This window comes from Glandiceps talaboti, chromosome 3 (assembly GCF_964340395.1).
Source record: "Glandiceps talaboti chromosome 3, keGlaTala1.1, whole genome shotgun sequence".
In the NCBI taxonomy this organism is placed as follows: Eukaryota; Metazoa; Hemichordata; class Enteropneusta; family Spengelidae; genus Glandiceps; species Glandiceps talaboti.
In genome coordinates, this window is record NC_135551.1 from 12745494 (window position 1) to 12771002 (window position 25509).

At 35.9% G+C, this 25509-nt stretch overlaps 3 protein-coding genes across 3 annotated transcripts; 2 read left to right on the forward strand and 1 right to left on the reverse strand.

The window, feature by feature from the left end:
* The first annotated feature begins 1158 nt into the window (after window positions 1-1158).
* On the forward strand, window positions 1159-5553 carry LOC144432881 (protein mono-ADP-ribosyltransferase PARP15-like). Its single transcript, XM_078121178.1, has 4 exons — window positions 1159-1380; window positions 2210-2367; window positions 2685-2862; window positions 3559-5553. Exons 1-4 carry the CDS (start codon window positions 1176-1178, stop codon window positions 3846-3848), a joined length of 831 nt encoding a protein of 276 aa, XP_077977304.1. The 5' UTR covers window positions 1159-1175; the 3' UTR covers window positions 3849-5553.
* Window positions 5554-6068: 515 nt separating this feature from the next.
* Window positions 6069-9717, reverse strand: LOC144433053 (uncharacterized). Its single transcript, XM_078121364.1, has 3 exons — window positions 9486-9717; window positions 7486-7626; window positions 6069-6229 (listed from the first exon to the last, which is right to left on the reverse strand). The coding sequence occupies exons 1-3, from the start codon at window positions 9715-9717 to the stop codon at window positions 6069-6071; spliced, it is 534 nt and encodes a 177-aa protein (XP_077977490.1).
* Window positions 9718-13535: 3818 nt separating this feature from the next.
* LOC144433054 (uncharacterized) lies at window positions 13536-14006 on the forward strand. The gene has a single exon (XM_078121365.1). The coding sequence runs from the start codon at window positions 13536-13538 to the stop codon at window positions 14004-14006; it is 471 nt and encodes a 156-aa protein (XP_077977491.1).
* The last annotated feature ends 11503 nt before the right edge of the window (window positions 14007-25509 follow it).

A 25509-nucleotide genomic window follows, 5' to 3' on the forward strand; every position in this document is an offset into this window, starting at 1 on the left:
GCATATTGGAATACATCGTAAGGTTATGAGATCATCTCCGATCATGAATTTCTCTTTTTATTTTATATTGTCATTCCTCGGTTTCCTTCTTTTCTTTATTTCGCGATTTCTCTGTGTTCCCTTTTCGACACAAAGAAATTTAAAAATGTATCAGTATTGGTAAGAATTGTGTCGGGAAAGACCGTGAATTGTAGCAAAGTTAGTAAGATCTTTGTTTATATTTGCTCAATTCAGCTGGCTGTCTTTGTAAGTTATTCTTATATTATCAAATGAAAAGTCGACTTATCAGAAAATACTAACCTGTCTTAGTTTGAATTATTATGGCTTGGTATACCACCTTCAAAGATACATTTATCATCAACAATTTTATATTTGTACCATATTTTAACTGAACCCCTTTGATAAGGACAAGAGAGCAGGACTTTTGATTGTTCCTTAGTCAAGCATTACCCATGCATATGCATGGATTTGCAAGTATATTGAAGTGTGGATGAAATAGGGACAGCGCCCTCCCTTGATAGAACCGTAAAACGTATGTCATGATATAATTAATACATCCGTCACGTTAGATGGTATGTCAAGCAGCAATTGATATAACTCCTAAGTGGTAATCATTAATTGTTCAAATTAGTCATTTACTATGCAAGTCGTGTTCACGACATCTATTAGATTTAAAAGTCATGCTACCATCAATATACATACTCACTCATTATAAAGTCATTATGAGCAAGAATTTTAGATGATATATGTATTATCTAATTGCTAGTTATCGACAATTATTATGCAAAATATCGACGACGAAGAAACAACAATATAAAAGTCTTGCAATGAATCTATGCTCGCATTTAAGAATGGTTATGCAAGTGGGTCCTCTTGTTGCATGTCTGATGCAATTGAACAATGAATCTATGCTCGCTTTTCAGAATGGGTATGCAAGTGGGTCCTCTTGTTGCATGTCTGATGCAATTGAACAATGAATCTGTGCTCGCTTTTCAGAATGGGTATGGAAGTGGGTCCTCTTGTTGCATGTCATGATGCAATTGAACAATGAATATATGCACTCGCTTTTCAGAATGGGTATGGAAGTGGGTCCTCTTGTTGCATGTCTGATGCAATTGAACAATGAATCTATGCTCGCTTTTCAGAATGGGTATGGAAGTGGGTCCACTTGTTGCATGTCTGATGCAATTGATAAACCAACTGTAGTTTATGCGGCATCAGATCAAACAATTCAAGACATAACACGCGACGTTCAAACATGTTTCACAGACGAAGATCTCACATACATCGATGAAAATGATGACGAGCAAGAAACCCCAACGTATACATTTGAAACCCTCGGAGCTAGAGAAACAGCACGTGAACAGGAAACACATAAAGGTGATTTACATACACAGTGCGCACTTCAACATGAAATAGTTACAAAGACGGACTTGCCATGATTTTTTCAGATTGTTTTTAGTTGAAGTAGAAATATCTAGTAAAGGTGCTGTATTAATTAAAATATTAGTCCAAAAATTGCCTATTCCTCATCTATATGGCACTTTATCTCCTAAATACTATACGTTGTGAAGCCTTGTGATTGCAAACTATTACATATTGTTGTGCGACTCGGATATTTCAAGTTGTGTTAAAGGTTCACATAATAATGTTTACTTTGATATTTCTCAAACGTTGGTGTATACATTTCAAAGATATATTTACTAATCATTCTTTTTTCGAAATGCGCTAACTTAATTCAACGAATCGATCATTAATTTAGCTATGTACAGTTTTGGTTATCAATATATTCCATGTTCAACATCTTCTATCGTACAGTTATTAGCAAGCTGCGTTAACGTAGAGTATATATGCATCGGAATTTAGAGCTTCTAGTTTTGCTGACATTACTTTGTTTAAGAAAACTCAAACCTTTCTTAAAGTAAAATCAAGAAAAGATTAGGGGTCACAATTAGAATTTTGAAACAGAGGTCGACATTATATCAATATACCAATGTACACCGTCATAAATACCAATATAGCCGAAGAAGACTGAAAGGTATGTTGGTGTTATGGGCATATGAAGCTTAAGATTGTCATTTTCCTTGCATACAAGACGGCGAATCCTCAACTTTCTTCTGAGAAAACCTTCATATGGTTAAGTTTGTAGAGATAATATGAACTTTAGTACATGTATAATATGCACTGAATAATGTATACTATTTAACAGAAATGCGAGTGTTTCCTCGTAATTGGAAACCCATGGAAAGTGACGAAAATTTGAAGATGGTTGTGCTGGACTTACTATGTCCGGAATATGAAACTGTTGCCCACAATTTCCATGCTTCCCTTTACTATAATCAACTACATAAATATGATATTACACAGGTAAGACTATTTGACAGTTTGACATTACTTAAGCACTAAACCCCGCGGATTTGACCTATTGACGACATATACGCGCGAGAGTGAGCTAGTGCACATATGGAGTAAACTTGTGAAGACTATTTATACCAAGTGTTTATATGAGAAAAATCCTATTTCATAAACAGAAATGAAACTAGAATAGTTTCCCTGAAGTCGGTGAAATATAATGGTATCCACTTATAAAGCGCTCCTTCCACAACGAATATATTAAAGCCTTCACAAAGCAATCTCTATCCTACTAGGTCCTCATTTATACAACTATGAATTTTTATCCTCAGATTGAACTCATCCAGAATAAAGGTCTTTACAAGCAGTTTATGGTAACAAAGGATCACATGGATGAGCTAAACTACAATGGCGGTGAGAATGAACGCACTTTGTATCACGGCACAAGCAAAGATACAATAACAAAGATCAGTGGTGGTGGATTCAACAGAAGTTTCGCGGGGAAAAATGGTGAGACAAATGGTTTTTTTTTTTCAAAAACAAATTCCCCACTGTCATACATCCCGTTTCACATCACCGTTCATACAAACATGCATAAAACAAGAAATTGCACATCATACACTATGATAGCAAGATCACGATTTATTACAACATTGTGTTTATTATTAAACAACCCATTCAAAAGAACTGCAGCTTGACACAGACACGTGGGCGACAATGTTTTGACGTCAGCAGTTGACGACTGAATGGTGGCATAATAGATCATTTCATTCAGATATTAAGTCGACAGACGAAACCTGTATGTGCCTGAAGTGTAACATGTGCAGTTTCTTATTAGTCTCTGCGTGGTTGTATCAAACATAGTTGGTGAACAATAACCTGCACTGGGCTGTAGCTAAACGTTGTACTCATGGACTTAGGTACAACACGAATTACCTTGTTTACAAGTTAGCAAAACCCACGTTGACAACAATTACATGAACACTCACAAACATACAAGCCTGACTACATCGCAATATGTCATTCTCCTTTGCTCTTCACTAACCTCTTGTACGGCAACCGAGATGGCTCATGATCTCTTCTTGTGATTACTACTACCATCATGAAGCTATTTCTTCATACCTGCATATGTACAGGGCTTTCGACCATTCGGAATGTAAGATAGCGACAGTTGACTTAAAATGCGGATTTCTTGTTTGTTCACAGCAACAGCACTTGGTGAAGGGTGTTATTTTGCTGTGAATCCTTCATATTCGGCCAACTTTTCAACCCCTGATATTAATGGAAACAAATATATGTACCAAGTAAGAGTCTTGACGGGGGAGTATACCAAAGGAGAAGCAGGACTGCGAACTCCACCACCGAAAATCAGTAATGATTCCACCGACTGTTATGATAGCGTGGTGGATGACGTCGATGATCCATCAATATTTGTTGTATTTAATGATGCGATGGCCTATCCTGAATACCTGATAACATTTAGAGTCAACCCCTGATATTAATGATAACCCATAAGAGCTAGAACCTTCTTTGATTAATTCATTTCATTTTTGATGTCGTTCATGATGATGGGTTTACATTATATGAGCCTGTATTATTTAAAACACCATAGTAAGAATTTGTGGTGAATTATCAGATTTAAACTGAATGCCTTCCGTAAGGGCAAAGTCTTTAGGTTTTCGTTCCTACACACAATAATAATTAGAATACAACATAACATATGCGATTAGTTATGTTTGAAGTATGTACCAAATTATATTGAAATTGAAGAATGCATTTTGAATTTGAAGATATACTGAAAATTAGTAATTATGCAAATGAGTCGTTAAAACTAAAAGCTACATCACACAACATTTTAGAAGCTGTGCGCTTTGGTATTGTTGTTGATGTATATTTTAAATTACAATTAATTTAAAGAGTGCATTCTTAAGATACAGCCTTCCTGGTATCATGAATGTATATATCAAATTATATAGAACATGAAGCTTGCAGTCTTCATATGGGGCCTAATTACTGAAAACCATTAATTATGCACATGATTTATTAAAAGTAAAAGCTGCATCAGGACATGTGCTTTTCGTTAGGTTTGAAGAGCCTAATTGCTGAAATTTGTTAATTATGCAAATGAGTCATAAAAACTATAAGCTATATTATCAAACTTTATATAATACATGCACTTTGCTAGGGGTCCAACTCATGGGCTAAAGCTTACTACACAATTAATGTACAATCATTCGTACGTCTAGTGTTTTTCTTCTATTTGCCACTATCACTACATCTGTTTTCTTTCCCAAGTCATGTCCGTGTACATTTCATCAAACTATCACAGAAGGGTATTCTGACCGACATTTCATTTGTTTTGGAAGTCGTAGCAATATTGTTCAAAAATAAGGCAAAATTAAGTTTCTGAGGCCATGTTATCGAAAACACACAATTTCATTCGCCTTATTAGGATACATAACAACCAGTGGTTGCATTGTGGTTTTGCTAATATAGACAGACAGTCAGACAGACATGCACGCTCGCACACAGACAAATATATATCACTTATACAGCCTCACACACACACATGTATCCTTTATCCATCCTCATCTCACCTGTGGCTTCGAAGTTTGGGGAAATAGATATTCCATGCACAAAAACTGGCAATCCTTGCAATGACTTTCAGCTCTTACGAATAATGCTGCCCCATCATTTAGCCAATTGGAATTACTTGAAATGTTCAAAAGTGTACAGCTGAACTTGACTAAAGCTCGTCATACAATTGTTTGAAATTTGTTATATTGGTATGAATTGTCATCATAAGCAAGTACATGGTGTGACCGTTGCAGTTGTCAATGTTGCATGTTTCGATGTGATTTCCAATGATGTATCATCTACAATATCCATACTGTTAAGAAAATAATAGATTCCCACACCGCCAATGGGCTGAGATGGAATATCTCGCACGAGTTGGGGAATTTTTGTCTTACTGTCGACTGCGGTTCGTGTGAGACAAATAAATCCCCACCGAGTGTGATATATTCCATCTCTTCCCATTGGTGTGTGGGATTCGTTGTCCCTTTTTCTGGTAGGAAAACACTTTAAAACCAGGTTATTACTGATTGAAATAACAACACAAAGGACGTCTTTACTTTTTGTGTTTTGTGTAACTCCATAAAAACATAGTTCTTTTAATTAATTCACATTCGTAAGTAATCCCGGACACCATAATTGAGATCAATACTGTATTTATTCTCAAAGACTCACATCAATAATAAATATTAAAGTATTAGAAATATATGATCTTTTCTGAGTTTTTATATACTTTTTATTAAAGTGTGATGGTTAAGTGTTGACAATGTTTTCCAGCATCAGGTAAATTTCATGCTTTCAAATATAATGAATGCAGTAAACGACATTATATTTAAAAAAATTCTAAAATGACAATGTACATGGAGAGATGTAAATAAACAATCAGGTGTGGACGTTGATGGCGTGTTTCATAATCCAACATTCTGTCGTCGATCTTCCTAACCATTATCATATTGACACACACACAAATAACAATAGGTTAAAATTTCATCCTCGACTCGTGACTGAAGTTTGTCATGCATCAAACTTAAGTAAACATTGTTTGTTCTATTTAACGACAATGAATAAACTAGTTGTTTTACAGACGGTGTAGTTGAAAATTCCGGTGTGAGCGTTGGGGACGTCTTTCATAATCCAACATTCTAATCTTTGATATTCCTGGCCACAAAGATAAACAGGCAACCACCAGTCAGTGCTAGAGGAACAGACAGCCAAGCAAGTATGATGGAATACCCAAAGCTTGTGTAGTCATTGGGTTTAAATTCTACTGCATACCATATGGTTCCGATGAGAACAAGAACGGCTGTGTGTCAAATGTAAAGTGTAAATTGTTCATTATTATACAATGCACAAGCCAAGTTGAACAAAAACTACGGAATATATATATATATACTCTAGTCATTATACGTCACGATAACGCGCGTCTATGTCACGACAACTCGTGTCTACGTCACTGGTTCTGCTGTGTTCGAAATATGAGTCAAAATTGTCATTGCTTTCCCCGATTATTCTTTGATATTACTGGCTCTGGTATAATAATGTTACAATTATTTCTTCATTCAGGCGGAAAATACTCATTGCCTAACGTCTAGCGACTCGTAGTGACAAAGGCCCCTTAGGTCACTCGTATTTTCATTGTCTGACGGAATAAAAATATAACATCTAAATATATTGAAACTATGTTATTTCAAATGGACATCTACGTACAGATGGACCACATTAACCTATATTCGAGCAGTTAAGTCATATATATTAAATATTGTATTTAATTTCTCTATACTGAACAGTTGGATAATATCAAACCTATTATTATAGTCCATTCCCTTTTGGGACAATATTAGTATGAATATATGGACCATTTTCGGGTGTTTGTAAAAAATGGGTGCGTAGATTTGGGGAGGCTAGTCTAAAATTGAGTCATCTTGCCTAGATCTAAGAAGGTACCAATCCGTTCACGTCATTATATCTACTCCTGAAATTTCAAACAATATTCTCAGGAATGATATTTCTCATCAGTTTCGAGGCATTGTCAGGCATCATGTGTAAACCCAATCTACATCTTGATTCTTTTACTGTTACTTGCTGGCCCTCGTCGTTGCCTAAGGAAGCTTTATGAACGTCGTTCAAGGTACATGTGCATGGTCGGGCTCACCTCTCCCCCCCCCCCCCCGCCACCACAAAGGAATATACAGAGAAGCAAATTATAAGTTAAATATAGCTCTTGGTGTTCAGTAAAAAGTAAGCACAGAAGATTGTGCCTGACATCACATCATCCTAGTCATTGAAAATGGTGACAGGTTCGAAAGTTAACGACTATAGTCTATAGGTTACCAAAATGGTGGATGATTTGAAAGGTTGATGAAACTGTAAAACTTTGAGAGGGCGCCCTTCCTTCCGTATTTGTACTCTCTTGTTATGGTTCAGGGAGAACACTACCTCTACGGTGTTATATAGATAAATGAACTGACCATATCTTCATGTATTAAAGGCACAAGTGCTTGATGATCATTAGGAAGAATATTACGTACATGTGAAGGGTTATCAATATTGTCAACCTACCTGTTGCAATGATAGTACCAGCTGCAGCCTTCATCCAAGCCTTGCTTAGTTTCTCTAAGTACGCCAATACAGCGACAACCAATGCTAGTGTCACCAACAGAATTGATATGACAGTAGTAAAGCGATTGAAGTACATAACATCTAAAAAAAAAAAGAAAAAAGAAAATGAGTAAAATATTGTGAATTTAACATTGGGGTACGGCCCTTTGTTGGACAAAGTGAGTGAGTGAGGTAGAGAGTGAGCGAGTGAGTGAGTGAGTGAGTGAGTGAGTGAGTATCTGTACGTACGTACGTACGTACGTACGTACGTATGTGTGTGTTTGTGTATGTATGTATGTATGTATGTATGTATGTATGTATGTATGTATGTATGTATGTTTGGCTTCCTACCCCAATAAATTCATGGTAAATAAATTCATGTATGTGTGTGTGAGAGAGTGAGATACCCAGATCACTCGCGCACAAATGAATTAGCTCAAAGTACATAAAGTCCTATGGATCTCAAGAGTATGTACTTTCCAGATTGAGATCCAAGTATTGGGCTGGCTTTTACTGGCTGAAAATATGACTTGAGCATATATGCTGATTTCAATTGAATAACTAATATTTGATAAAACCAACTTACTGTCAAAACTTGGATTATATGACGTTACAATGTCACTACTGTGATTGGTTTAAGTTACAATTTAATGTATTCAACTCAAACCCTGTCCCCACTTGGAATTTTGTCTCGTGTTTAAATAATCGAATTCGGTTCTCTTTCACCCATAACAAGATTGAACTGATTTAGTTGAATTGGTTCAAAACAATTTGAAAGGGGGGGGGGGGGGTTCGAACCGTTTCAATTCGGAACCGACGAAAAAGCAAAGTGATTTGATGAATAAAAGTAAAGTTCACTTCAGTATGTCTTTCCTTTCATCAAATAAAGTGGCTAACCCTATGGTCAATTTGTACAAAAAAGAAAACGAAATTAGTGAAAATACATTATTTTACAAGGTCACCATCTTTTCATGCAAGCCATTTTTTTCTATTTTTTCTTCTATTTTTTCTTTTTTCTCTTGTTTTGTAATGTGGTGTATTTTTGCGTTTTGGAAAGGAAATAATACATCTAAAAGTTTAAAAAGTGCATTGATTTAACTCCACTGTATTGCTTGGTTTTCATATCGGGACAGTGAAAACATAACCCGCTGTCTTCATAACTCATACTTTTTACAGAATGTTATTCCCAGCAAGAATTAGTCATATGTAATACAATAATTACAAAATATTGCATATTAATTGTTATAGTTTATGTGTTTTTTTATTTCGAAAGTTGGACTGAAAAATTTCAGTTGCAGTCAGTTTCTCCAACCCGAATTCGTTTACGTTTTGGAATCAGATTCAGTATAGTACACCCGACGGCAATGTTAGTAATCCAATCTTCAGTCTGGATCTGACCTTGCAATTGAAAGGCTTTGAATGGTTTAATACAGCGGTCATTGCAATGGCAAGTCGAAAGTAATTGCATCAGGCATCTATGACATTTTGACCTCGATGTGTGAATTTGTGAATAATGGAGATTCTATGCAATTGCGTACTCAATGAGACATTTAATTTATTATTGAAGCTCATTAAATGACGCTGTACATTTATCATACTTATATGACCTTTAGCTTACAAAGCAATCTTGTCACACATACATAACATTAATAGATCAAATCGCTCTCTTTGGCTTAGAAATACCACATACTTATATTTTCAAATATCATCAACAAAGCTGATAATTCCAGGGCTGAGAATACAACACCTTTGATTACAATAATAGCAATTCAAATGTGTAAATAACATCTTGTATCGTGCAACAGATCCAGCGATATCGAAGACTAAAGTCAATTTCACCAAACGGAGCGTTTCTCTGTCCCTGTAAATAGGCCAAGTCATTTTAGTGTGTCAATTGAATAATCCTAATGTTGTTTTGATATATTTCAAATTTACAATTTTTCAACAAGTTAACTTCTTACCGTGAGTGCTTTCCGCAGTATAGCCTGCACAACTGGACTCCTTGGAGATGAAAAATGATCCAATTTTGATTTTAGAGCAAAATATCCACAATCCATTGCTAGTGGCTCTGTAAACATCAATGACCTGTATTTCATATTCGTCCCAATGAGGAGTTGCAGTTGAAATGATGTACAATGTATCAGCCAGAATAGTTAGAATTAATGCAGCTAAGAACTTAACCTTTTGACCCATACTTTATGACTCCTCGTGTGTTTCGACGGCGCTGAATACAATGAGTCCTAGCGATGCTTCTGAGACCTGGTAATGAATGAAATGTCATGAGCAGAGACACGCTCGATTGTAAACTATTGACCCTGACCCCGTTCTATAACTATACACTTCATGTAATTTGATATAGGTGAATCATATCACGTGTCTTAATTGATAAACCTTACATTATGCCACGGAGTATAATAATATATATGTCGACAAGTAAGAGATGAAACCACAGTCTCTTGTGAGCTAAGAGTAAATAAACATGGATGTCTGGGATAAAATAATTACAAATTTAGATATTTTAGAAACATGAATTTCCTTGCAAGCAATGTTACCATGGCATCTATATGGTTTCAGTCGCGGTGCAAAAGTGACAGTGAAGACAACAATGTTCACCGACGTAATCTAGAGAAGGGCTATGTTATGATTTTGCCTGCCTGCCTGCCTGTCTGTCTGTCTGTCTGTCTGTCTGTCTGTCTGTCCGTACGTGTACAATGTACATGTGTATGTATATATGTGTGTGTCCATGGATATGGACGATATCTCAAAAAGCACCACATCAATTGCACACCAACTTATGGTAATTGAAGGAATTGATGATGTTATGTTCAGGTAAACATGCTAAAACTATTAGTGAGTCTTGTACAATATTAGGCAATTAGACAAGGGATAAAGGATGCAAGCTTTAAATTGTATACCCTTTGGTGATAAGAAACAGCATGTGTCAAATGTTGATTTTATTAGCCGCCTCTGTCCATACATTATTTATCAGATATGCAATATCTGATTTCTTTCAAACCTGACACAAAGTGACATCTCATGGTGGGCATATGCATGTCAATTTTGTTTATATATGCAAAATTGACCAAATGATGCCATATTTGTAGTTAATATTGAGTGCGTAATTCAAAAGTATAATACACAGACACTCCATTCAAGTGCCTGCCCAATATTGTCAGATGCAAGCTATCTTTGGAGACCTTGACCTTTGACTGTGACCTTGACCTACAGGGTCAATTATCAAAATCAAGCCAATTTCTACCTATCACAGACCACATTGTAGTATTTACATATTAGTAATTTCTTTTAAATCATGTTTACAAGTAATAGTGAAGACGAGAACTATACACAAGTGTTATTTTTGGTGCTCATATCAAAGTTACGGAATGGCAGCCATATTTGCAGTTGAAAATGATTATTTACTGAAAACTGTGATATATAGTCTGTCACAGACATATTGCATCGTTTACATGTCACCACTATCTTTTAAATGATGTTTACAAGTAATATTGAGAAAACAAAGTATATACAAGCAGTACTTTTGGTGCTCATGTAATTTTTACTCAATGGCAGCCATATTTGTATGAAAGAAATCACTATATTACTGCATAGCTCAAACGCTTCAATACATAGACTCTATTCAAGTGTCTAACCCAATATACATGTAATCACATACAAGCTTTCTTGTATGAATAACCATTGACCTTTACCTTCACCTACAGGGTAGACCATCAAAATTAAGCTATTACGTACATAGTCTGCAGACACTTTATCGCAATTATGTGTGGCTAATGTCTTTTAGATAATGTCTATAGACAATGCAGAACCAGATAAACATATGCATTACATTTGGAGCTCATGTCACATTTTACCCAATGGCGGCCATATATTGTAGTGTGCAATCATGATTTACTACATAACTCAAAAACGTTAATACACAGACACTACATTCAAGTGTCTACCCCCATATTGACAGGTTTAAACTTGTTGACAATTTTCCTAAAATCCATAGAAAGTGTAGAATCAATAACATTTCGAGTAAATAACGTTTTCTAAAGGTGTAGTAAGTGACGTGTTTATTTGTTGTAAAGAATATCACCAACTATGCGTGGGTGTAATCATGCCATGGTGAGAATGTTTTACGACGCTCCGATATCATAATCGCGGTGACAATATTTTACTGAGTTCCGTGGTGGACGTTAGGCAATGCCGAAAGCGAATCGTTATGACTCGAATTTATCAGTTCTTTTCGAGTGTCCGAAACACAATTCAAGCTGACTTCAATAATATCAACGATCGCCTATATTTGTAAAGGACAAGATTCTATTATTACTTGGTCTGTTTAGTTATGAATGAATGTCGCCTAGATGGAATTCCAAGAACATCTTCATCACTGTATCGCGTCGTTGGCGGAATAATCAACAAGTGGCTTTTAGGAAAATGAAAATGAGTTTTTATGATCAATAATTGACTACTCTGTCAATGGATATCGTACATTAATACATGGATTTATGTCTTCATCAAATTGATACATCCCATAGTTTGATGGACGAGTAACCAAGACTCTTGTCACGTGATGTTTTCTACCAATCAAAGTAATGTGTGTGAGATTAGACATGGAGCTATCGCTTATTAGAGCGTATCTGTCACCAGACGGATTTATCCATTCCAGGGTCTCATCACGGCATTCTTTGTGTTCGTAGCTATAAAAGACACACGAAAGAACTTACAACAATATGCATCAGAAAGCTCTGTTTATTTCTGGATTGAGTTTAAGTATCTTTGCTGATGTTTTCTATCTCATTGCAACAGTAACTCCTTCCTGGCGGCAAACCGAAATTCCAGACCGTTGGATCGTCAATGAAGGATTATGGCAAAAGTGCATGACCGACCTACGGCTTCACTCTGGAACGACTTGCTCCGAACTGGGGATGAAACATATTGACGGTAAGAGACTAAAATGTTAATAAAAATACGATAATCTAAATGAACATGTGAAAACATCAAGATATTTAATATTTTCATATTTATACATTTTCTACAACGCTTCTTGTTGAAAATATTCAAAAATGCTATATGAGTCAACGATAAGAAAAAGGAACACAAAACTAACGATTATATGGTAAAATTAGGAATTTATCTAAAATATTGCAAAATAAAAAGAGCTGATAAAAAAACCACATGGCGATAAAAAGCTGTTACAGGTGCTAATGTTTACATGGTAGGTCTCAAAAGTGTCTCGCGCTCAAAAATTATTCTACGTTCTTTAAATCTTTCAAATCTTCTGGAACAGAATTCCACCGTCATGGACTATCTTAGACGTCAAGATCCTGATCGTTAAGCTTATTACAAGATCCGTGGACCTACGAGACTGTAACCATTGTTTGGTCTTAGTTTGTAAGTAAAGTCGAAATAACATCGAAATTTAAAATGATACAGAATTTGCTGAAAAGGGTCCAGACAATTATGTTCTTTTACGTTCTCATTAACGTCACGCATCAGTGATCTAATTATGATATTGGATAAGCCAATTGCATGTTTTAAGTGAACCGAGAAGGGACATCTACTCACAGGTGGTCATAATATTTTAAAGACGAACTACCACCCCGCGCCACTGACATTAAAAAGACCTGATTTCTTCTGAGACAATGTATTTGTGTCATGGTCGGTTGAAGATGGAGGTTTCAGGACAACTGGGAATAAGGCTGTTTAATTCGTTTTGTACTATTTGTACGCCGTGTTACCTTTGAATGGTTCAGTACCTTTTCATTTCATTATTAATACTAGGGTGTTAAAATGAGGTCAGTCGTTTCGCAAAGTCTTTTTAGTTGGTCTCGGATGTCTCATCCTATTACTACAACATAACATTGAAATATCTCATGCACCTGAACTATTCACAGCATGTTCTGATAGCAGTTAAGCTTATATTACAAGCAAGTGTGCTGTGAAGACTCGAGAGCCAGTAATTCATTCCTATAGGTTCTCGCATTTGTGTCACCTTCACCTGTGTCATCATGAAACTATTCAACTCTCTAGTTCGGCCACACATTGAATATGCAGTGCAATTCTGGAACCCATATCTGAAAAAGGACATCGAACGCTTAGAAAAGGTGCAAAGGAGGGCTACCAAGCTGATACCTGAACTTCGACATCTCACTTACGTTGAAAGGCTAGAAGCACTCAGTTTAACAACATTAGAACAAAGACGGTTGCGAGGAGATTTGATACAAGTCTTTCGGTTTCTGAAAGGATTTGACAAAATTGATCAAAGCGTTTTATTCACCTACCATCCAACAAACAGGACAAGAGGACACTCACTCAAGATTTTTAAACCAACTGTCAGACTGAATATCCGGAAATACTTCTTTTCTCAACGTGTTGTACTCCACTGGAACAATTTACCAGAACATGTTATTGGAGCAGAAACTGTTAAAGACTTTAAAATTTTCTTGGACCAGTACTGGAACACTACAGGGATTATATAGGCCTTTAAGGCTTTTCTCCCTTACTTGCCATGGATGGATGTTACCATGGCAATCATATTAAATCAAAACCTTATCAGTGCAGTGGGGCCTGTCACAACTGACAATGTAGTAACTAACCAATAATATATCAACCCGATATTGTAGTAACAATGTACCGATAATGTATCAAAATTAATCGATAATTTATCAATTGACCTATAATGTAGTAATTTTTGTTACAATATCGGGTGATTGATACATCATCGATTATTTACTACATTATCAATTGTAACACATGTTAGGGTCATAGGGGTCAGACAGGACCATCATTTTCTAGAGCTCAGCTTAGACTGTTTTTTACACCTAGTAAATGTAAATTCAAACTGGGCTTCTATGGCCTTCAGTTTCCCTGCTGTGAACATGTACTGAAGAAGACCCAAGTTTCTATTTTCCGATAGCAGTCACACTGCATTCAATTCATTCAAATGACTCTCCCCTAGCTGCACTTCAGTGCAAAATATAATCAGGTAACATATTTCGATATTAGATTTGTTTGCAACTTCGGCCTTGTTGCTTTCCAAATACAAAAACACAGTAAACTTGTTTTATTGATTAAGAATCCTAAATAAATACTCATGTCTCATCCATATTGCCACTGGTCACATGATTTTTTTAAATTATTAAAACAATACTGTAATGTTTTGTCAGGTTAATCGGTTTTTACACGTGATAATATCAAATTTACAAGCCACAATATTTATGCCCATCCCACAACGCTAGCTTATCTTCCAAATGAATCCTCGTTCTCCGATAAATTTCACCCTGGGCCAATCGCAGTTTTTACAATAATGTCACGAACTGCTATTTTTAACCCTTGCCATTTTTTTGGCAATTTCCTTCCGTTTAGGCCTAAAAGTAAATTGTGTGGTTCTGATTATGTTCAATTTTTAGAATAGTTGGGGGTAGGTAAATTTTTTTAAATATTATTTTTTTTTCATTTTTCATATGGTTATGTTTAATTTCTAATGCTTTCCATTGTTTTCCAAATGGTATCTGTATTATTGGTTTCTTACCATCAGATGTACAGCCATTGCAGATTGGAAGAACAATTTTATATTGTCTTTTTAAGTTGATGTCAATTTCCGCATCCTCTATTTCTCGCGAGACAGAATAATTTTCTCTGTATTATTATTTATTTTTTTCTCGAATTTAAAGTAAAAACAATTTTAGGATTGGCAGTGAAATATTAGGTGAGGTCGGCTAACCGTAACTGAACAATTTATTTAGGCCTTACTGAGATATCACAAGTTTTAATTCTTGTAAATACAAGTCACGAGATAATGACGTTGCTTGACCTTGACCTTGACACATTGTGATAATAGACTGTAACCTGAACTCATAGCGATATTGTATTCTGATAATGAAATGACAATGCAAAAGGGTCTAGCTGTTTGAGATAAGTGGTGATTAGTCATCTGTTCTATTGAGTTCTTGACATCAAAACTCATTATTGCATTCGCAATTACCTAATTAGAGCGCGTTGCTGTACATAGGTATCTAATTACTGTTCACTGTCTGTTTGATACAACCACGCATGCGCAGACACCAACAATTGAGAGATAAGATATCATTAAGATAGCGATTTTTTTAATGAAATAAATTATTTAAACATATACTCAACTAGCATAGGCGCCAATAGCTCGATGTCTGTATTTAATTTCTGTACATGGTAGCACATTTCATTCTATTCACATAAAATATAGCAAGAAACTGTTTTCATTCAGTCTTTCTATCTTAAAGGTGATTCAAAATGCTCAGATTCACTATTACTATTTTGCTAGACGACATGTTTGTGAAATGTATTCTGGTTTTAAAGCTTTAAAAAAGCATCTGTGCAAACACCTTTTTCAGTCAGTTCCCTTCGGATTTACTTCAAGAGTTCTCGGGTATTTCCAGTCCCACCTAGACCACGGGATTTTATGATGTCATAAGGAGTACTCGTTAGCACTAAGGCTATGACGAGTGTAGTCAACAGGTGAATAAAACTCAACAGTGTTCTGAAAATATACATTGCTGGTGGTTGTAATAGACATCAGTAAACAAAAACTACAGTCTACAAGTCTTATTAACCAACATTTACTGATATTTACTCACACATAAACATAAAGTCTAGTCGTTTTGATTTATTTTGCCATAATATGGGGACATAATATTTAGCATTTATACCCACAGACACTGACAATTACTCAGATAGTATGAGTTCTCCTTATGACGTCACAAAATCACGTGGTCTAGGTGGGACCGGAAATAAAATCCGGAGGGAACTGACTGAAAAAAGGTCATTTTAAGGTGTTTGCAGACGCTTTTTTAAAGTTTTAAAAACAGAATACAATTCACAAACATGTCGTGTAGCAAAATAGCAATAGTGAATGTGAGCATTTTGAATCACCTTTAAAGTGTTGCATGTGCAGTTCCTTGTTGTATCAAACAGAGCCAATTAACAGTAGCTTGCAATGCGATGTATATTGAATAGATGAAAAGGATGAAGTCATCGTTTTACTTTGAATCAAGTATATTAACGACAGAGGTATTGATTATGAAGTATAATTGTACAAGAGAATGGTCATATTTACAGTAATGAAGTATATAAATTTCTGACTAGCTCTAGTTCCACAATAAATGGCGTAATTTGACGATTATCGCACATTGACAATATTTAGTGACAACTTTCACTTTGTGAACACGTACTTACATCGCTGTGACTTTCATAAGAAAAATCAACTACCCTCGTCAGAAATGGGAAGAAAATGATATTTGTAAGTGCTAGTCGTTTTATTCGATGATTCTATTACAAGAGAATGACTTTTCCCATTCATTAAAAGTCACTTTTGTCTTCCATTTTTGAATAAAGTGAAGGAAACTAATTTTGAAAAAATGTATTTCAGACATTATACCATGCACAATCAAAGTAATTGTCTTTGAACAGAAAATATGGATTATACATCCTGGTCCGTCTACGTCACGACAAGTGTCTACGTTTCGTGGTGCTGGAAACATGAGTCAAGCGTACCAAACCGCCATTCTTTTTTCCCGATTTTTCATAGATTATGCTTCATTATATGCGTGAGTTAAGGCCTAGCAACTCATAGTGACGAAGCCACTTTAGGTCAGTCGTATTTCACTTGACTGGACGAAGAATATCATGTGGAGTAATGTAGGTATGACTTCATTGGCTACGTTTAGATTGTTGATGTACTGTTAAATGACCGGACGGGGTAATCCAAAATCTGCTGCATAATATTTGTGTCATTTCCTCGCTTATTTTTCAGCGGCTATCCACGTCAATCGCTTCACTACCATCATCTCCATTCTATTGCTGATACCAGCATTGGTTGTCGCTGGGTTGGCGTATTCTAAGAAACTGGACAAGACATGGATGACAGCTGCAGCTGGTGTTGTCATAGGAACAGGTACATCTATATCATTATCCTACACAAATGATTGAGCTTAGTTCGTATAATGTAATGGTATGTTTGAGTGTCTGTCAAAAGTACATGAAATATGTATCTCTAGATCTTGTAATGTTGGTATACAAGCAATAATACATTAGAACGTTTGCTAGCAAAGTATGCATCCGAGTCAATGTAGATTTGCATTAAAGTATTGTTACTCTCTAGAATACGATAATGTATACAGCATGCGCAGCGTGCGGTGGAGCGATGTCAAATTCAAAATATTTCTGGTTACACAGATATTACTAATGCTGACTGCACCTCTTAGTCAAAGACTAACCGCATTATAATGTTATGATATGCAATTTTCAAAGTATGCATCATCATGCATCATGTAGTTACACCAAACATTTTAACAATACATGTTGTATAAAAAAAGAAGAATTATATTTGATACACACAGTACTGAGATGTACTAAGATATATATTAGCTCCGTGAGCAATTTAACAACACTGCCTTTCGAACCATTCGTAATAGAGAAGGTCATAGCATAGTTATATATGTATATATGTATGTATGTATGCATGTATGTATGTATGTATGTATGTATGTATGTATGTATGTATGTGAGTATGTCTGTGTATGTCTGTGTATGTATGTATATATATATAACTCGGTGAGTATCAATCTGCTAAGACAGTGCTCTATACCGCAGTGGCAGAGCGTAATAGTTATATATATATATATATATATATATATATATATATATATATATATATATATATATATATATATATATATATATATATATCTTTCACAGCCATTCTTGTACTGGTCGGAACCACATGGTATGCAGCAGTATTCAATCAGGACAACTTTGGCTATTCCATCGTAATAGCTTGGATGTCTGTTCCAATTACTCTGATTGCTGGTTGCATGTTCATCTTAATGGCAAGGACTATGGAGGAATAACGGATGTTAAACCACGCCCTCAACGCTTGCACTGGAATGCTGCATTGTCATTTTTCACATTTCGTAAGGGAAGGTTATAATAGTATGGGGATGAGAGAGAGAGAGAGAGAGAGAGAGAGAGAGAGAGAGAGAGAGAGAGAGACAGACAGACAGACAGACAGACAGACAGACAGACAGAGACAGCGACAGACAGCGACAGAGACAGAGACAGAGAGAGACGGGGAGAGACAGGGGGAGAGTGTGTTTGTGTTTGTATTTATGTTTGTTTGTTTGTTTGTTTGTTTGTCTGTTTGTTTGTGTATGTGTGTGTGTGTGTGTGCACGCACTTGTCTGTCTGTCTGTGTCATCGTTTTCTCAAAAAAAAACGCTTGCTCAATTCAAGTGTGTAAACAATGTGGACACAAGTTTAATGGACACTAAACTTGCATCGTGCATTAAGGAAAACAGTGAACATATAATATGACGAGTATCTATTAGTCAGCAGTTATATGTTTATTTTTTATTTCATATGAAGATTTGTAAAGAGTAGTGATGTTTCACTACTAAGGAAACCGAACGTTCTAAGATAGACACACACTAAACTTCTTGTTGTTCAGTGTGATAGATTAAACAAGTGGGTGGCAGTGGGGCCTCTGTTGTGCATAATTACCCCTATGATCAAGATAGTGTAAACAATGCAAATCCCCCCAAAAAAAGTACTCTGCAAGATAGTGGAAGTCATGAGAAACGCCATTTTACCGTCACGTGAGGCCATTCAAAAGCTTATATAACAACATGTCACAACAATAGTTGTTGTTGTTTTTGTCTATCTTAATAAGCAATAGCTCGGTTTCCACAGTCATAAATGATATATAGAAACAGTCACATCTACCTGTTCATTTTAAACAAACTCGTTTGTATATCATTCACGTACCTAGACATTCGTTCGTCAAAGTTTGTTTATTACAAGTTATTACTACGGAAAGCAAGCTATCGGCAGACCACTAGGGGCATGGGATTAGCCATATTTCTTTACAAATATCTATTACCAGTCTGTACTGCTACTTCCATAATATATAATACACCGTTACCATTGTTAAATAATTTGATAACCTGTGTTTAGTCATGATTACAAGTGATTACTTGTGATTACCCAGTTTATTTATCAATCAGTTCTAGCTTAACGTACAATTATACATTTTTACACATATTGCTTGGTGGCTTTTTTTTGCGATTTATCGATTCGGAAGTACAAAGTTATGGACTTGGCATTCCGCGTTTTCTTACAACTAGATAAACGCTGAATTTAAAATCTAAAATAAATACACATTTCTCATCTATATGGCCACTTTTAAGTTATTTCCCCTAATGTACAAACTGATACCAATTCACAGTAATGATAATGATATACAGACGAATAATCCGATTTGCTAACATTAGATATAACATAAAAGCACTTTTATGACTCAGAGCCAACAAGTTCTTGAACGTGTTTGGTCGCTTTTATAAGGGTTACGCCGATTGGTTAGAAATCAGTGTAAAAACCAGTTGGTATAATTATGACGTACATTAACATAGTTATAAGGGTCGGTTGGTAATCAAGACAAAAAAATCTGTTACACGTATAGTCGGTGACTATAACTACAACGGAGAAAGACTGTCGTATTTATTGTCGGTGGTTATAATTGCAACGTGCAATTACTGTCATGCTTTCCAATAAGTGGGTATATGTGATGTATGGCATTGCCCCCACCCCACACCTCCTTCCCCTCTCACTTCGGAAGTAGACTATATTTGTATTACTTTACAAAGTGTCCATCGATCAAACTCCTGGCACATATCCACATCGAAGTCTAACAGCACATCCACGTCGATTCACCACGACAGTCAACAGAACCAAAGTAAATATCCTTGACACTGAAAATAGATATTTTGAACGGGGAGTGAAGGAAGCTATCCACATCCAGGCAGTTGAACCATCATTGAATAGAGACGGAGGGAGATATATAAACTTACAGGCACGTATTACCCCTTATTAAGCTCACGTGTCCTCAAGGTCAAGTGTACTGAATAGTGGGTCAATCTGTTGACAAAAACTGAAGTGTCGAACATTCCAGGTAACATTTTCAAGTTGTTTTTGGAAAAAAAAAGCTAAATTGAATACTCGATTAAACTCGTTACTGTAATCATAAGGCAAGCACCAATCAAAGCCACCGGTACGGACAACCAGGCAAGTATCATGGAATATCCAAAATCAGGTATGTTCCGGTTAAGGTATGCCGTATACCACGTGATTCCACTAAGGATAAGAATTGCTGTAGGTAAAATAATTACAAAGATTGTCAAGACGGAGAGACTGTTGTAAACGTGATAAGCTTCCCCTATAAACCCCAAGGCTTGCAGTAAATACCCAGAATGGCCGAACACATGTCAAGTGAAGTAAGGCTTCCTTACAAGATTTCAAACTAGACAAAGTTACCGATTTGCAATTTTATCACCCCAATCATATTTAAGTTGATAAAAATAATCAATACAAATGTACTGAATTTCGAAGGTAGAAGTAAGCCTGTCTGGACTTGTCCTTTATATTAAGTTGATAGCAGTAATCAATACAAGTGTACTAAAGGCAGAAATGTTATTTTGGACTTACCATTGAGAATAATGACACCAGCAGCCACCACCATCCATTTCTTGGCTACTTTATTTAAGAACGCTAACACACCCAGAACCAATGCTGCTGTGGTCATTGTGATAGCCGTAATGGTACAGAATCTATTATAATGAAGATGAGCTATGGAGGAAAAGACAAGACAAAAGATAACATTTCACAGACTGAAGTAAAATTACTGTGCAAACCGAGTTTTCAGCTGTTACTAACCAAATAAAATTACTGTAACGATTTATTTGAACTTTTTAAGGCATTTCGTTCTAATTTATTTCACAGTTACACCTGTCAGGTATTCCACAGTTACATAGGTATCTACCCATTATTATCTTACCTCTAAATTCTGATGAAGAATTGTTATCGAAACTTCAGTAAGGACTTTGATAAGGACTACATTACTTGCACTCCTAAACTAAAGCTAATTCTTTTCGATATGCGTGGTACATTACAAAAGATATAGCAGTGCCTTTGTTGTGCGAACCAAAAATACCAGGCCTGTACATAATCGAGATAGCGTGAACACTGGAAGTCCCCAACATGTACACTGCAAGATCATCAGATACGTCACCCTACTGTGAGTATACTTAAAACAGACGGCTATTATATATATATATATATATATAGTTTTATTATATATATATATATAAACTATTACGCTCTGCCACTGCGGTATAGAGCAATGTCTTAGCAGATTGATACTCACGCCGTTACAAGCGATTCGTAAAGGCGCACGGTACGTGTACAGTGTCGCAGACATCAGTTGAGTCCCACCCGTTTATTGCAGTCGAATTGCCTAGTTGCAGGTAGTGGTTGTCGTTAGAGATGTTGTTTTAATTAGGTATATATATTCCTACATTTTTATCTTTCGAAACAGACCTTCAATAATTATTTCATATTTATGAATGTAAAGAGACAAATTTGAATATGAACTGACAAAAAAAGTGTAACCATCATCACCAATCAAATTATTTTTGTTGAGACATCGCTTTGTGATTTCAAACCACACATGCGCAATATAACGTCTTTCCGTCATCCATTACAAACGAGAAAATAAATAACGTAACATAGAGCACGATATCATTTTTTCTCTGGTACAAAATTCAGCGTTGGATATATCCTCCGTTCTTGTCATGACGACTGATACAAGCGTTTGTTTACGTCATACTATATTGACTTTGTATTTAAAGTTATGTGTCTTATTACGACCTTCGGGTTATGACGTAATATCATGATACCCAAACACCACATCGTTGTCGTAATGGAAGACAGCTGCCTAAATGAGATGACAGAAGAGATCACGCCCAAATCGAATACGAATCCATAAAATGCACCTCTCATTTGATCAGAGGACACACATTTTATAATATAAACTTTCCCATATTGGTGAAAAGAATTTATAGCTGGATTCTCACCTGCAACATTTTTCACTCCGAGTCCATAACAACTTCTAATTTCGTTAAATATCAATTCTGTTGTACACTGTTGCCATAACCCTTCTGTGGTAACACTCAAGTTAGGAATTTCAGTACGCTTCCAGGCAGGAGTTGATGTTGCCAAAATGTACAGAAGATCAGCAAGGCCGCATAAGATTAATCCTAGTACAAGCAGAACCTTGTCGTTCATGCTGGCAGTGAATTGTTTGCAGTGACAGATTCATAGATTGTTGTCAAATAGACCCAAGAAAAAATTTGGGAGTGGCCCACAACAACTAAAACTTGCATAATTACATTCTTAACCGTTGTAAGTAGATATTAGATAACAACGGATATGTACTGTTTACTTTGATAGTGACGTGTTAGAGTACAGCGAGGATTCACCTCGGCCAGGTCAGAGGTTTGATGACCAAAGACGTTAGTGGCTCAACAATACCAACGATTTGCGTTGCATACATTCCCATATAAAACATAGTTACTTATCTATCTATCTATCTATCTATCTATCCATCTGTCTGTCTGTCTGTCTGTCTGTCTGTCTGTCTGTCTGTCTGTCTGTCTGTCTGTCTGTCTGTCCGTCCGTACGTGTACAATGTACATGTGTATGTGTATATGTGTGTGTCCGTGGATATGGACGATATCTCAAAAAGCACCACATCAATTGCACACCAACTTCATCTACTAACGGATTGGTTGGAATGTTCAACTCTAGACTAAAACTTCACTTTCTTAAAATTTGCTGTAAAATTGGCAGCAAGTCAAAAATAAATAACTTAGTAATCGATATTTCAACTCGATGACGCGGAGATGTGACAGCACCGTATACAGCGCCCTCAAGTGACATTGACTCGATGTCACAAGAAAGCGTTTTCTGAGATGTTAGTAATATCTCATTCTTGCAGATATCAAGTAACGCATTTTTTACAGCGCTTTTTGATGGACGTAAACTTGCCATTGTTTCATATAGGAACATCCGGGGTACTTGCTGGACAGGTGAAGCTCTTTTGAATTTACCAACGATCAATTCTGAGAGCAAAAGAAGTCCCTAATCAAAAACAGCGATAGCTGTTTGGCCTGTATTCTGGTAATCAATCCGAATTAAAATCACAATTACAAAATTTTAGATACATTTCCCACCATAAAAATGTTCCCTAAACATATGGAAATAAACAAATATTAAAATAATAGACCGTAGGATATGACATGGACGTTATGCCTTCCTTATCTCAGACAGATTGCTATCCAATTCACATGCTCTAACACCAATATTGAGGCATTAAGACATAATAAAACAATTAACGGTATCTTCTGTTCATGGCGAACAAAATATTAATGTGACAAACAGTTGGTACGTAGTTTAACAAGAACCTATAAACCTGCAGTACCTAGTCTCTCTCTCTCTCTCTCTCTCTCTCTCTCTCTCTCTCTCTCTCTCTCTCTCTCTCTCTCTCTCTCTCTCTCTCTCTCTCTCTCTCTCTCTCTCTCTCTCTCTCTCTCTCTCTCTCTCTCTCTCTCTCTCTGATTTGTTCTCAGTACGAAGGCCATTATTCATACATCAGAATATAATCATTCACACATCACAATGTACGTCACAAACCAGTCACTCTCAGACTGCTAAAAAAGTACTTTTCACTCGAATTATCAACAAGAAGATAGAAACATAAATCTAAAGTTTGGCCTCAAAGGCCATTTTTATTGAAGAAATTATATAATGTATAACCGCATTTAAGATAAAAACTGTGTCACAGCAGTACTGTGTGTCATGGAAGAATGTATGGCTATACACAGACAAGTGGGCTATACATGGAAGTTGATGACTACAACAGCGCCTCCTGGAGGCATACAGTGGTTAGGCATAGACTCCATATGTAAGTATATCAGCCAGATTGATATAAATTAAATCTAAATACTATTTGATTTCTAGTAAGTAATTATAAATCTACAACAATGGCATCTCATGCCTTCATATTTGCACCCTTAGGAGATGTTGATGAAAAATAAAATATTTTCAACTATTTCAGATATATGAGTGCAATGATATGACACTGATGTGGAAGATAATGATTTTCTTTGAAATGAAATCTTCTACTACGTAATTAGTAATTGCAACGATTTTTTGACAATGACGATGACGACAGAACATATAACATTTATATGAAAGACGTATAACAATTCACATGAAATTAGTTAACTGATATTAATAAGTAAAGAAACACGTAAAATTGCGGAAGGCAGAGGAGAAATTGACAGTACATTTTTTTGTACTAGAAGGTGAAAAAAAGCAAATACAGGCGACACGAATACGAGAATGAAGTGGAATCTGTTATGTTCTCCCTAAAACTTCCTCGCAAGAGGGCGTGCATCCCTTCAATTTCTGTCTGCCTGGGAGGCAGCGGATCATGATATTTCGAAACATTGCCCCTGGTGTGTGATGTATGGTTTTTGAAACCATTTTGAAATGCGAATTTATATAATATTTGAAATTTGATATTCATTTTACGTATCAAGACGGAAATGAGGAATATAAGAAAGCTCTAAGCCGTTTCATTTATTCAGATAGAGGACAGTGAGATATGTTTACAGGGATGATGATGATGATGATGATGATGATGATGATGATGATGATGATGATGATGATGATGATGATGTTGTTGTTGTTGTTGTTGTTGTTGTTTATAATCATGATGATGATGATGATGATGATGATGATGATGATGATGATGATGATGATGATGATGATGAGACTTTGAATTAAACAGTTAGGATAGATAAAATATTTTGTCCTAAACGTCAAAGACAGTGGTGCCATTTGCTTTTAAAACCCCGTGTCTTTGCAATTGGTTTCCAAATGCATATTTTGAATAATATCAACACCCTCGGAGGAAGTTTTTTTCAGGGGATAACGTTTTCGGCAAAACTTACAAATCATCTGAGACATGAAGATGACAAAAAAACTGTACATAGCTGGACTAAAACAGTGATGACTTCGTCCTACAACACTAGTTCTTTAGCAGAAATCTAA

What these genes read in the sequence shown, in the direction of transcription:
- LOC144432881 (XM_078121178.1), top strand. Translation starts at nt 1,176, where the DNA reads ATGTCTGATGCAATTGATAAACCAACTGTAGTTTATGCGGCATCAGAT. An exon ending in ATAAATATGATATTACACAG is followed by an intron (nt 2,368 to 2,684) that starts GTAAGACTATTT and finishes TTTTATCCTCAG; the next exon opens with ATTGAACTCATCCAGAATAA. An exon ending in AAGTTTCGCGGGGAAAAATG is followed by an intron (nt 2,863 to 3,558) that starts GTGAGACAAATG and finishes GTTTGTTCACAG; the next exon opens with CAACAGCACTTGGTGAAGGG.
- LOC144433053 (XM_078121364.1), bottom strand. Translation starts at nt 9,717, where the DNA reads ATGGGTCAAAAGGTTAAGTTCTTAGCTGCATTAATTCTAACTATTCTG. An exon ending in TACTGCGGAAAGCACTCACG is followed by an intron (nt 7,627 to 9,485) that starts GTAAGAAGTTAA and finishes TTTTTTTTTTAG; the next exon opens with ATGTTATGTACTTCAATCGC. An exon ending in TGGTACTATCATTGCAACAG is followed by an intron (nt 6,230 to 7,485) that starts GTAGGTTGACAA and finishes TTTGACACACAG; the next exon opens with CCGTTCTTGTTCTCATCGGA.
- LOC144433054 (XM_078121365.1), top strand. Translation starts at nt 13,536, where the DNA reads ATGAAACTATTCAACTCTCTAGTTCGGCCACACATTGAATATGCAGTG.